We start from the raw sequence: 13,474 nt of genomic DNA, 5'->3' as shown, positions 1-13,474 counted from the left end.
TCTGTCTGCATTCTTGCATTGGAGCTCTGCATAAACCACAAATGTGAGAAACAAGCACCATCCCTCGGGGCTGACTGCCCTTGGACACCAGAGCTCAAAGCCAGGAGCTCGCACTGACAGCGGAGGGCATCTTGGGCAAAGGCTGTTCTTGAGTCTTGTCCTCAAAATGTCTTTTGAGTCTTTGTTGCACTCCAGCAACAAATTCAGGCAGCCCAGGTCTTCGTGCCCTGTGAGACCACGGGCTGTAAGAGGCCTTCCCACTCTTCTCACAGCTCTGCTGGGGTAGCACCAGCTCACAAGGGTTGGAGAAGCAGGAAGACCTCGCTTTCCCAATCTCATTTTCCCACAACTTTCCTTTTTTTTTTTTTTCTTGTTATATTCGCAAGGAGGAAACAAGAAAAGTTTAGCGATGGGTGAAATTCTTGACAGATGTCCAAGAGCAGGAGCAAGGGACCTGGACACGGAGCCGTGCAGCCAGGGGGTGGGCGCTGGCTGGTTTTGACTCATTGCTGGGTTTCACCTTTCCAGATCTTGATGGAGAAGGAAAGCTGCAGGGGGATGGAGGACCCAATGATTTCTTTGTTGAGCAGTCACTGAATCATCAGGAGCGGTGCTATTTTAGACCTGCTTTGGGTACAGAATGAGGGCATGAAATCACGCAGCTCATTACCACAGGATGCCGGAGAGGCCAAGTATGTAAATGGACTGGAGAGGGCTGGTGTCTGTCGGGAGAGGTAGAGCCATTAGGGCTATTAAGGTATTTCCGTCCGGATGCAAACCTTTTGTCAGGAAGTCCCCAAGCTGCCAGCTGGGAGGGATGTCGGGAAGCACGTCTTGTTTCTCCTGCTCTTCCCGTGAGCAGCATGACGGAAGAGCCGGCCGTGGAAAAATACCCAGGGGTTCAGCAGCTGGGGACGGATCCTGCTGGAAAGGAAAAAGAAACACAAAATCGGTGCTGAGGGACTCAGCAGGCGAATCCAGACCGTAGCAGAGAGCGAGGGCAGGCTTTATGGCACGAAACTGCCGAGGGTCCCTGCGGGATGGAGAACGGGCCCAGACCTCGCCAGCGTGCAAAGCAGGCGGGGAAGAAATCTGGCAGGAAAAGGAGACGAGCAGCCTGAAAACCAGACGAAGGCTGCCAGCCCCCCGGCAGGGCTGGGCCTGGGGAGCTTGGCCAGGGCAAGCGGCACGGGGGGGGGTCCCCAATTCTGGGGGGGTGGGAGCCGGGCAGGGAGACCCCCAGCCCAAGCTGCGTGCGCTCGGGGCACCCCTCGTCCCCCGGGGTGCAAAGAGCGAGGGTCCCCCAACCGGGGAAGGGGGAGGTGAGGGTGGGGGGCACCCAGCTTCGGGATCCCACCGGGACCCGGGGGCACCTCGGGGGGGTCCCGCTGGCGTCGAGGCGGGGAGCGGGATCCCGTCGGGGCGGTGCCGGGGGCGGTGCCGGGCGGTGGCGGCGGCGGCCGGTGCCAGTCCCGGGTCGGGCCGGGGGCGATCCCCGCCCGCCGCCGCCCCGCCCCGGCCCCGCCGCCGGCCCGCCCTCGGCCCTCGGCCCCGCGGCTGCGGCGGGGCAGCGCTGCGAGCCCAGAGCCGCCGGGCCCGGGAGCACGGCCCCGCGGAGGGGCCCGGGAGCAGCCCAGAGGTCCGGCACGGCTCGGTACGGCTCGGCACGGCACGGCTCGGCCCGCCGAGGTGAGGGGCGGTGGGCCCGGGAGCGGCTCCGGCGGCGGGACGGGGCCCACCGAAGGGTTGCTGCAGCCCCAAAGGAGCCCCCGGGGGTGTCGGAGGGGCTCCGGGCATCCCGGTAGGGAGAGAGACGGAGCGGGGCTGGAGCGGGGGCTGCGCGCCGTCGGGGCCGGGCCGGGCCGGCGAACGGCGGCTGGAGGGGAGGGAGGGTCCCGGGGGGATCCGGGGGGGTCCCGGGTTTGGGGGGGCTGCGGGGAGGGGAGGTGCCGGAGGGACCCGGGGGGGTCCCGGGATGGGAGGCTGCGGGCACCCCGTGGTGCTAGGGGTACCCCATGGTGCTGGGGGTACCCCATGGTGCTGGGGGGCTGCGGGCACCCCGTGGTGCTGGGGGCACCCCATGGTGCTGGGGACCCAGGGACCCGTGGGTGCCGTGGGGTTCCTCAGGTGCTGCAGGCACGCAGGGCTCGGGGTGCTCCCAGCTGGGGAGGGCGAGGCCAGGGCTCAGCCCTCGCACGCATTTGGGGAAGCCGCCGTCCCCCGCCCGTGTCTGAGTGCCCACCCAGCGTGGATTCAGCCTCCCTGCCACGGGACGGGCGCAGGCTGTCGGGGTTTGTTGTCCACTCCGTGCTTCGTCACCGGCCCCGAAAGAATTGGAAGGTGTTGGTGGAAAATGCTGGTGGGCTGCCATGCGGGTGCAGGACCGGCAGTAGGTGTTTCCTAGCAGAGCTATAGGGGCCCTGTAGGTGCAGTGGGGTACCCAGAGCCGTTCCCCAGGCGAGCCAACCGTGCGCCCGCTGTCCGGGCACTGTGTGAGCTCGGGGAGGTCCCAGCATCGCTGCAGCGGGTGGGAGCCTGAGTAGCTCCCCGGCCTCCCGACCGGCCGACCCAGGCAATGGTGACGACAGCTCCAGAAAGAAGAGCCCAGCCCTCAAATCAGGCTGTGGGGAAGACCAAACTTTTCTCCCCTCCCTCCGTCCCTGTGTCGGTGCAGGCACACCCACCCCGTGCGTGGCCAAGGACCTGCTGCAGCCCCGGATGGCTCAGGCATGGGCTGACCCATCCGTCCCATCCAGCTGGGGCAGAGGCACTGAGGGGAAGGGGCGATGAGCACCCAAACCCCCTGGCTGTGCCCAGCCTGCCACACCGGCGGTGGCATCGCAGGTGATGTGTCCCTGTGACAGCCAGCTCGGGGCTGTGACGGCTCCGTGCGAGGATCCCAAATCCCAGCAGGTCGCTGGCAGCTCCTGCCCTCTCGCTGCGGAGGAAGCCGCCTGCTTGCTCAGTGGTTTCCCTTTAACTTTGGAACAGCCTCAGCCCGGGGCTTCAGGGCTTATCGCCCGTGCGCAGCTTCAAGGGAAACGTGCCTCGCGAAGATAAATCAAGTCGCACTGGCCGGGGCTGCTCTGGACTCTGTTCTTCTCACATTCCTCATGACCTCAGTGTTTTGGCTCGGAGGACAGCCAGGGAGCGCCGTCAGCATGTCCAGCCCTGGGCGGTCGCCTCGCTCCAGCCCCGTGGATCGTGCGGCTGGGGGAGCAGCCCCGCTGCGCCCCTCGCCAGGGGATGCGATGCAGAGGTGGCCAAAGCTTAAAAATCGCTCGCCCACTGGCCCTGGGCTTTGGCACTGGAGGAGCATCGCCCCGTGGACCATGAGGCCAGCGGCTCGCAGTGGGTTGGGCTCAGCCTGGGGTGCGGTGCTGGGTGGTCCTGAGCCAGAATTCCTCTCCAGGCCTGGACGGTAGATTAAGCTTCGGTGGCTGTCGTCAGCTTGCTCGGCTGTGTGAGTGCAGCTCAGCATCCAGCTTGGCTCCTGGGCCTCTCACCTGCTGTGGGTTTTTATTGTACTCGAGCTGAGGAGCTCCACTTTGGCCCAAAGTTTCCTTTGTGGGCATCAGTACGACAGCAAGGGGATAAATAAAACAAGTGTGGGACCAGGGCAGAGCACAACCCCAGCTCTGCAGGGACAACTCAGTCCTTGTACATCCCTGTCTTGCTTAAGAGCCTTCCCAGCAGCACTGCAGCTTGTGCCAACCAGCTTTTGTGTGGAGATGCCAGGGCCAGAAATGATGCTTTAACTTCTTCCGAAGGGAGCTGGGATGGCACAGGGTCCTCCCATCTCCAGGACCGGTGCTTTGAGCACAGCACCAGGTCCTGGCACGTCTCCTCCTGGGCACGGGGGTGCCTGCTGGCTTGGCAGGGGTGTGGAGGCACCCGGCAGCACCCAGCCCGGTGTCCAGGGGAGCGGCCAAGGCTGCCAAAACCCAGCCTTCTGCAACAAAGCCGCCGACACGGTCCTCCCCGCCCTGGCTTGAGCAGAGATGGAGAGCGGCTGCTCTTTGAACCGGTGCCGCGGTGCTGGCGGCCGCAGGGACAAGGCTGGCTTTGTGTGGCCGAGCCCAGCAGGTGACGGCTGGGACGTGGGGACTTAACCCTCTCGCCGCTGCTGCGTGTCAGCTCCTCTTCTCGAGCCTCCAGAGCTCAACTTTGGCCTGATGCTCTCCTCTCCTCCCCTCCCAGCCCAGTGGCAAGGCCCTGGGTCACTGGCGTGGAGGGGACGGCTAAAAGGCAGCGAGTGCCACAGAGCAGGGGCACCATTGCCATGAGCTTTATGGGAGGCGTCGCAGTGCCCGGCCCTTGCAGCCCCCTGCAGAGCAGAGCTGAGCACGGCGGTGCTGAGCACAGTGGCTTTTCCTGGCTTGGCCCCAGGCAGGACAATTCCCGGTCGCGCGTGCGGAAGGGAGCTGCCGGGCCGCTTCCCCGAGGAAATGCGCCCGTGCTCAGGGCCGCACGGCCACTGCTGTTGCTCTCCCTTTTCCTCCCGCTTGATCCACGGTGAGCACGAAGCCCGGTGGGGACTCGATCCTGGCCTCGGCTCTTTTTTTTTTTTTTTACTTGCACCGATGGCACCAGGCCCGGTGCAGGAGGGCACCGGCCGCTTCCCCAGTTCAGCGAGGAGGAGGACGCGTGAGCCTGTTGGGCATGAGGCTGGGATGGGGTGGCAGCACAGAGGTAGCTCCTTGCCGAGAAGATCCCAAAGGAGGCAGAGGTGGCTGTCTCATGGGACACTCATCAGCTGGGGTGGGTTGGTGGGGTCAGGGAGCCCAGGGTTCGATCCTGCCCAGCTGGACCCAGCTCCTTATCCCTGCATGCCAGGGCCGGCAGCGTGGGGCCGCAGCTGTGTGAGCCAGGTGGGATTGTGGAGCATCCCTGTGTGGGGAGAGGCTCGTGGGGCCAGCTGAGCAATTTGCAGTGAGTCACTCGCTACGACTCGTTAAAATGAGGCGTTGGGCTTGGGGGCAGAGTGGGGCCAGGGAGAGGAACAAAGTGCCCAATGCTCGGTCCCAAAGGTTCGGTTGTGGATGCCAGCGGTCCCTGTGCCGTTTTCCAGGCAATGCTGATCCCCAGCTTCCCTCACGCAGATCGGACCTGGTCCTTTTCTGTGGTGTTGATGCCTCTGGGCCTCTCTGGCCGCTCACACCATCCCTGAGCTGCTCTCCAAATAGGCTTCGACATGCCAGCAGCTTCCTCCGACTCGCCCACGGGGGCACTTGTCCTGTGCCTTCTTCCTGAGGGTGCCGAAAATAGCCCAGTGCCAAATGCTCTGCCCGCTGACAGCTGCACAGCACCCTGTGGGGAGGGTCCCCACGTCCCCCCCAGCACAGGGACCCCCAGGCGGGGTGGGCATGGGCATGGAGAGCCCTGGGAACATGGGGGCCAGCGGTGGAGCTCCTGGGACAGACATTGCTTGAGTGACAGCTGCTTCCTGCAAGGGATCCGCGAAGCTGGGAACAGGAATGTTCCCAGCACCGGGCTTGATTTGGCTCAAATGTTTTCCACCAGGCAATATTGTTCCCGCAGCCCCAGTGCCCAGATGCAGCAGGTTGGAGCTGAACAATTGCAGCTGCCAGCCCCTCAGCGGTGAGCTCACCCCTGGACCGTGGCCCGCGCTGCCATTTCCCTCTCCTCGCTTTTTGTTGGGTTTTCAGGAGCGTTGCAGCCCCTTTTTGCACCTTTTTTCCCCTGCGGGGAAGGGAAATGCTGGTGCTCGCCGTGGTGCCTGCCTCCCTGCGCTGAGTGCCAGGCTTGCAGGCGGGCATCCCGCTGGCTCCCCTCCAGCCTGAGCGTGCCTGGCTCCTGGGAAAACCAGGCTCTTGTTTCAAACCCTCCTACGCACACACACACCGTGCTCTATCCCATGTTGTCCTCGGGGAAAAGCAGCCAGGTCCCTGCTGGGGCCACCAAACAGCCCCCAAGGGTGGTTGGGAGCCAGGGCTGGGGGTCAGCAGCGGAGGGGGGGTTGGCAACGCAGGGTGCCCTGCGGCGAGGGTGGACGTGGTGCAGAGCAACTGCTGGGTGCCGGGAGACGCCTGTGGTCGTGTGGCTTTGCAGAAGCATCTGGTTTCATTATCCTAGGCAAACTACTTGCTCCCGTAAAGGCTCAGTGCCCCGCTCCAGCAGCCTCCTGTTCCCTGCCTGCTCCCCCGGCGCAGCCGAGCTCTGACTCATGGCTTTGCGCCCTCGGAGCTGGCAGCGTGGCCGCCCCAGCCCAGGCTGCGAAGCATTCCTTAAATGTACAAACAATCCCCAGCCCCGCCAGCAGCGCAGGGCTCGCCTGCCTGGGAGCAGCCCCAGCCGGGTGCCGGCACCCGGAGGGGACCCAGCTGGTGCCGGGGCATGGCCGCAGGGATGTGCCCCGGGTTCGGGGCTGGGGCACCCGCGCCAGGGGAGCGGTTTGGGGTTGCTGGGGACGCTCTGGTTTGCAGGGTGTGTCAGGACAGGGCCCCGCTGTTGTTACAGGTTGATGGTCCGATGGTTGGTGGCATCCTGGGGAGAAGATGGCTCAGCCTGCGCACCTGAACCAGAACCTTCCAGGTAAAGAGCCCAGAGCTGCGTGCGGGGACCTGGCAGGGCCACTGCGGGCAGAGGACAGGGGAAGGAGCAATGGGGACGGGCAGGGCTCAGCCATCCTGTCCCAATGGGTATCGTCACCTGCAGCAACTCAGAAGCAGAGCAGGTGCCCTGCAACACCTGCTGGCACCACAGGTGCCAGGGATGGGCCATCCACCGCGTCCTTGTCCAGCAGCATCACAGCGAGGGGGCTGCAGGCTGCGAATCCCGGCACGACCTGGCTGGAGAAGCGCTCCCGTCTCTGCCAGGTCCCTCCCTAAGTGTCTCTGCCTGTCTTGCAGATCTCGGGGGCCCCTTCTTGTACAGGGACCAAGACGATGGGGAGAAGAGCTCGTATTCGGTGGAAACCCCCTACGGCTTCCTCTTGGACCTGGATTTCCTGAAATACGTCGATGACATCGAAAGCGGCCAGACGCTCAAGAAAGTGCCGCTGCCGCGCAGGGCGAAAGGGGCCAGGCAGCAGCTCGGCACGCTGCGCAGCCCCAGCAGCCACACCAGCGGCTGGACCTCCACCGAGTCCCTCACCTCCACGGCCAGCGAGGACGGCAGGACCGCGCTGCTGCTGTCCCCACACGGCCGGGCGCCCCCGGAGCCCCTGAGCAAGCCAACCTCCCACCCCACGTCTCCCCCGCCGGCCGTGCGGCTGCTCCCACCTCCTGCCCGCAAGTGCTGGGCACGAAACCTGCAGGTGGAGAAGACCTTGCTGGAGACGAGCAGGAGGCTAGAGCAGGAGCAGAGCCATTCGCAGCCGGGCGCCCCGAGCCAGGTGCACCCATGGGTGCCGGCGGGCACCGAGGGCCAGCCGGGCTCCACGCGGATGAGCCCTGGCAGCTCGGGGCGCAGCACGCCGGCTGCGGGGCTCGGCGCCGCCCCGCTGCAGCACGTGCGGGAGCAGATGGCCGCGGCCTTACGGCAGCTGCGGGACCTGGAGGAGCAGGTGAAAACCATCCCCTTCCTGGAGATGCAGATCTCTGAGCTGCAGCAGGAGAAGGCGAGGCTGCTGGAGAAGCTGTCGGGGGAGCCCGGCGAGGCGCTCAGCCGCCCCGGCGGGAGCGAGGAGCAGCCCCGAGCGGGGCTGGAGTGCGAAGGAGAGCCGGCAAAGGGTCGAGCAAGCAAGATCGCAGAGCTGAGGAAGCTGACGGAGAAGCTGGCCGTGTCAGAGCGGGGCAGCCGTGGCAAGGGCACGGCCGCCCGCCCCAGGGGTGACGAGAGGCCGTGCCGCTCTGTGGCCGTGGGCGAGGACCGGCCCATGGCTGACGCCGTCTTCTACTACCAGTCCCAGCAGGTGGGCAGTGGCGAGCCGGGCAGTGGGGCCCCAGAGCGCCGGGACGCAGCCGTGTGGGTGCTCGAATCCTCGCTGGGGCTCGCCCCCGAGGCGGAGCGGGAGCTGGAGCTGCTGCAGCAGACGGTGGGGCACCAGAAGGAGGTGATTGCCCTGATGGAGGGGCACCTGCAGGAGGCCACGCGGGAGCTGGAGGAGCTGCGGCTGGAGGTGTGCGCCCGCCGGCCCCGCGGGCGCACGGACAAGGAGGTGACAGCCAAGCCACAGGTGGCCGAGGTGCTGGTGGAGGCGGCGGTGGTGATGCGGAGCCAGGCGGTCGGAGATGCCGTGGAGACGGTGGATGTGGCTGTGGGGTGCTGCCCGCCGACGGCCTGCGTCGGGGTGGGCTGCCGCCCTGACAGGCGGGATGTGGCAGTGGGGCCTGATGTGGCCACGGGGCACGAAGACAAAAGCAGCCAGGCTGACAGGGCCAGCACCAGTGTGGCCAGCACCAACAAGGCCAGCAGCAACAAGGCCAACACCGAAATGTCCAGCACCAGCGTGGCCAGCAACGACATGACCAGCACCAACACAGGCACTGCTGATGCAGGCACCGCCGTCCCAGCACGCAAGGAGCTGGAGCCCAGCGCTGATGGTGCTGGATGCCAGCACACCCCAAGCAGCCCCCAAGGTGCAGTGGAGGTGGTGGCAGTGACAGGGGACACGTGCCTGGGCAGCCCGGCCCCTGGGGCCGCAGTGGTGGAGGTGGTGGATGGTGGCCGGGATCCGTCCCCAGCACGGGATGGCAAAGCAGCCGCCAGCCCTGCAGCCGGTGAGTTGGGAAAGGGGTTTGGGGTGCCTGGGAGCCCTGTGGGGGTCTGGCTCACTGCCCCCTCACTGCTCTCTGCTGCAGGAGCCCTGAAGTCCATCATGAAGAAGCGGGACGGTGCCCCCCGGAGCGAGGCCGAGGGCAGCAAGAAGAGCCTGCAGTTCGTGGGCGTGCTGAACGGGGAGTACGTGCTGGGAGCTCCCGTCTGCCCTCGGTGCTGGGGGCAGTGGGGAGCCCTGGGGGGACCGGTGGGTCCGGCAGCTCCCACCGCAGGGCATCGCTGAGCCCCCTCCCTCTGCACAGGTACGAGAGCACGTCCAGCGAGGAGGAGGAAGAGGATGGAGACAGCTCCTCTGAGAAGGCTTCAGCCGACAGCTCTGACAGCGAGGAGCAGGGGGGCACTGATACTTCAGAGGAGGAGGAGGAGGAGGATGCCGGGGGTGGCCAGAGCGAGCCGGGCGAGCAGCAGGAGCGTGAGGGGGCCAGCGTGGCCCCGCCAGAGCCCACCGAGGTGAAGGAGAAGTAAGTGCCGGAGGGAAGGTGCCAGGCATGGCTCAGGGCTCCTGCGCCGCGTTTCGGTGCAGCTGATGGGAAAAACACGCCTGCCTCCTGCGGAAACCATTCGGCAGCAAAAAATCATTCCAGCATCTCGGGTCTGCTAAGGAAACCACGAGACCGAGGCTGCAGCTGCTTCTTTTCTACAGGAGATAATTTGGAAAAAAAAGAAATCAACAACAAAAAAAATCCCTCAGTAGCATTTTTCAACAAAGGGAAAAAATTCGGCCTAAAAATGGGCAGATCGTGTCTGAGCACGGCCGTATAAGGCTGCCTTTGGTAGGCTGGACACCCCAGGGGCACGGCTGCAGGCCTGGGGAGGAAGGCTCTGGTTGGGGGGGGACATTCACCGGGGGGACCGCAAGGAATTGGGGAGAGGAGCAAGACCTCAGGGCCTTGCTTGGGGGGCAGAGGGGCCAGGGATTCCTTGCTGCAACTGCCCTCGTGCTCCCCCCAGGTTCGAGCTGAGCCCCAGGATGCGGGAGGCCTGCCTCATTGTCAAGACCCACCTGGGCCACCCCGGGGCCACCAAGAGCAAGGAGGTGGTGAGTTGGGTGCTGCGGGTGGCACGGCTCCTGCTGGGCTGACTGCGGCTCCCCCCGCAGCTGGGGGCACCCCCGGGCCAGCAAAGCCCGGATCAACACTTTTCTTCCCAAAACGAGTCCCAGATTACCCCCCAAATCCCCGTGGACTGAGCCAGGGCCATCCCAGCACCGGGCTGGGCTTTGGGGTCCTGCCTTTGCGCCATGCAGAGGCTCAGCCCCGCTCGCTGCCCGCAGCTCGCCAGCAGCAGCCTGGTCCTGCAGGAGTGGTTCCGTCTGTCCAGCCAGAAGTCCTCCGTCCCCGACACAGTCGCCAACCACCTCCTGGCCTTCGCCGAGCTCTCGCCAGCCCTCCTGGCCCACGTGGTGAACCTGGCCGACGGGAACGGCAACACGGCCCTGCACTACAGCGTCTCCCACTCCAACTTCCACATCGTGCAGCTGCTGCTGGACACGGGTGGGTGACCTCAGGTCTGCCACAGCTCCAGAAATGTCCCCCTGCCAGGATGCCACCCTCCTTTTCCCTCCCCTGGGAGCAGCACCCTGAGCCTCCCCCGGCTCTGCCCGTCCCCGCAGGGGTCTGTAACGTGGACCACCAGAACAAGGCCGGCTACACGGCGCTCATGCTGGCAGCGCTGGCAGCCGTCGAGCAGGAGGACGACATGACCGTGGTCAGGAGGCTCTTCAGCATGGGCAACGTCAACGCCAAGGCCAGCCAGGTGGGTGTGGGATGGGGGCCACCGCGTCCTGACCCCCTTGTGGGCAGTGAACAGAGCTGCGCTCGCCTCCTGAGCCCACCCCGAGGACAGGACCCCAGACCTGGTGGGGGCAGTACACGGGGAGGGTGTCGGGGCTCCATTGGGGCAAGCCGGTGCTTGGTGGGCACTGGGGCAGCAGTGGGATGAGTGCCACAACCTTCCTGGCAGCGTCCCTTGTGTCACGCAGGCCGGCCAGACGGCGCTGATGCTGGCCGTCAGCCACGGACGGCAGGAGATGGTGGAAGCCCTGCTCGCCTGCGGGGCGGACGTGAACCTGCAGGACGAGGAGGGCTCGACTGCGCTGATGTGCGCCTGCGAGCACGGCCGCGTGGAGACGGTGAAGCTGCTGCTGGCTCAGCCCGCCTGCAACATCTCCATCGTGGACAGCGTAAGGAGCTGGGGTCCAGGAGTGCTCCCCCCGCTCCCGGTCCCAAAGCTCTTCCCGACCGCTCTCCTGCCCTCCTTAGGATGGTAACAACGCCGTCGCCATCGCGCTGGAGGCCGGCCACAGCAACATCGCCGTGCTGCTCTACGCCCACCTGAATGGGAAGGGGCAGCCACACGTGAGTACTGCAGCCCCCCAGCCCCTGCCACCCACTCTGTCCCATGCAGGGGGCACAGAGGGGGCACCGTGCCACTGATTTGGCTCCATGGTGGGCAGGGGAACAGATGAGAGCAGCTGAGGGTCCCCAAGGAAGGGGTTGCAGAGGCAAGAGCAGAGCATCCCAGGTGCCAGATGCTCAGCGCATCCTCGTTGGCAAGGGCCCAGCCTGGCTGGCCATCACCAGGAGCCCCTGGATGGTTGCTGGTGATGTTTGGTGACTCTTCCCTCTCCACAGCAGGGGACATCAACAGTGGGCACCAAGAGCCCCGGGAACCCAAAGAAACCAAATTAGAATGAGCTTTGGATCCAGCCGTGTGCCAGCTGGCTGTCAGTGCTGGGCTGTAATTTATGTCCCCCCCTCCTGCTGCTCCTTCATGTGCCGAATTGCTCCCCGAGGCTGAAGATGTTTTCATCCTCCTGGCAATAGAGCAGGCGCTGTCCCTGGGCCTCGCTCGCCCTGCCTGCTGCAGGAAGCGTCCCAAGGTGCCCACCTCGCTCCCAGGGACAGAGGAGCCAAGCATCAAGTGACCTCCACTGCCGGCCACCATCACTGGAGCTCTGCCACCTTGGAGCCCTCTGCAAGGCCCCAGCTCACCGGAACAGCAAAAAAGCAAGCCAGCAGAAGTAGCAGCTGGTTTCTGCTCCTATTGCCAGCTCCCAGCAGCTGCAGGAGGGCAGCAGAGCCAGTGATGGGGAGCAGGGCTGCAGGAGGGCAAGCATCAGCAGTGACAGCAGGGGACATCGAGCAGCTGGCTCACGCTGCCACGGGAGCATTTCCAGACTGAAATATGTGCTCATCTTCTCCGGCATTTCATTGCCCAACAGAAACCTGAATCTTCTCTAGCACATGCACACAAAGGAAAAAAAAATACAGTGCGTTGTCAAAAAAGCTGGAGTTCACCATGAAATCACTCAACGATTTGATTTGCTCAATGGGAGCAAAGCTTCTGGATGCTTGGGGCTGCAGCCAGGCTGAGAGAAGGGGACTGAGAGCCTCAACTGTTTAGGGACTGGGCCTGCCCAGCTGCTGCCCCACAGGATCCAGAAGGAAAGATAAAAATCACCTTGTAAACACTTCTCCTTTTAGCAGTCCCACAGCTACTAGCAGCTCAGGGGCTCGAGTTGCCTTCACAAGTCCCTTTCTGCCCACTTCCCTTCCCCAAGGGGAGGGTGGCTGAGGATAGCTCCAGGAAAAGAGATCAGCAAGAAGAGCTCAGAGAGAGAAAGCCTAGGGCCTGCGGAGATGGATGCGTATGTCAGAGCACATGTGTGTGTCTGTGTGTGTGTGTGTGCCAGGCAGGGTGGGAACAGACAAGGTAAGCTTTAAGAACTGGGAGAAAAAAAAAAAGGGTTTTGCACGTGAAGCAGGCTGCGCTCTGACTCCTTCACAAAGGTGACCCCTGTCACAGCTCCTCCTACTCCTCAGCTCATCCTCCCTCACTTTCACACCACGCAGATCTTGTCTGAGCCATTCTCTCTGCTGGGAAATGCTCCCCAAGAAACCTCTGGGCAACGTGCCGCTGTCCTCACCCTTTTTCAGCTTTGCACTGAAGTTAACACAAGATGCTCACAGCCACTCTCTTTGCGCTGCTCTGTATGTATTCCATACTCACTGCTTTGGTTTTCACAGGTTTGTTTACTGACATTTTAATATTGATGTTTATTTTTAAGATAAATAAAACTTCAAGTAAAATTATTTTGAAATATCACAATGACCACCAGCAGTCTCCTGCCTCCTTGTTTGAGTCAAGCTAAAATCCCCAGAACAGCTTCGGCAGAGGGACAGCCTGGACACAGCCCTGGCCCTGAGCACTCACCAGCATTTCAACCCATTCCCTACTGGTTAAATCCATCATTTTCTTCCAGCTGAACTGCTCCAGAGCTAGGAACTGGATTCAGGTACCATGAGGTGGCACTTTCTGGCCCATTTCACTTCATGGGACCAAGCGAGGCACTGGACCCCCTTCACTTTCCTTGGTTTGCCCTCGTGTTGATGCTGTTCAGCTTTGTTACAGAGCAATCATCCAGCAGCAGGGATGCAGGGTGACCTCCCTCACACATGGCTGAGGGTACACCAAGCACACAGGGACAGCTGGGAAGGGCAACAGCTGCTCTGAGCCACCTCACTACAAATTCACCCCCAGCTGCCGCTGATTCACAGCTGATGCCTCACACCTTGCTCACATCTGGCAGCCCTGCACTGCCCCCTGTCCAGAGCGCTGAGGCTCCCTGCTCACTGCCAAAGCTGTGCTGGGAGAAAATAGCAGGCAGAGAAGTAAACTCCAAGGTGGGCTTCTCCTTGCATTCAGAACTGAGGGCTCTGTCACCAGAACC

The 13,474-nt window shown here is 63.6% G+C and overlaps 1 protein-coding gene and 1 long non-coding RNA gene across 3 annotated transcripts; one reads left to right on the top strand and one right to left on the bottom strand.

Moving 5' to 3' along the window:
• Positions 1–350: 350 nt before the first annotated feature.
• On the bottom strand, positions 351–1,322 carry LOC311423981. The gene is made up of 2 exons (XR_014685953.1): positions 780–1,322; positions 351–627 (listed from the first exon to the last, which is right to left on the bottom strand). It is a non-coding gene; the product is annotated as an uncharacterized lncRNA (long non-coding RNA).
• Positions 1,323–1,467: 145 nt separating this feature from the next.
• On the top strand, positions 1,468–12,858 carry KANK3 (KN motif and ankyrin repeat domains 3). Of its 2 annotated transcripts, none has more exons than XM_084498623.1 (11): positions 1,468–1,689; positions 6,481–6,555; positions 6,873–8,684; positions 8,766–8,865; positions 8,985–9,203; positions 9,694–9,781; positions 10,016–10,235; positions 10,355–10,497; positions 10,724–10,924; positions 11,004–11,099; positions 11,379–12,858. In XM_084498623.1, the coding sequence occupies exons 2-11, from the start codon at positions 6,519–6,521 to the stop codon at positions 11,430–11,432; spliced, it is 2,970 nt and encodes a 989-aa protein (XP_084354749.1). In that variant the 5' UTR covers positions 1,468–1,689; positions 6,481–6,518; the 3' UTR covers positions 11,433–12,858. The 2 variants fall into 2 exon arrangements, with proteins under 2 accessions (XP_084354749.1, XP_084354748.1); XM_084498622.1 differs by having other exon boundaries at positions 11,376–12,858.
• The last annotated feature ends 616 nt before the right edge of the window (positions 12,859–13,474 follow it).

The sequence above is a fragment of the Aythya ferina genome (assembly GCF_964211825.1).
Source record: "Aythya ferina genome assembly, chromosome: 26".
In the NCBI taxonomy this organism is placed as follows: Eukaryota; Metazoa; Chordata; class Aves; order Anseriformes; family Anatidae; genus Aythya; species Aythya ferina.
This window is presented reverse-complemented; position numbering and strand designations above follow the sequence as displayed.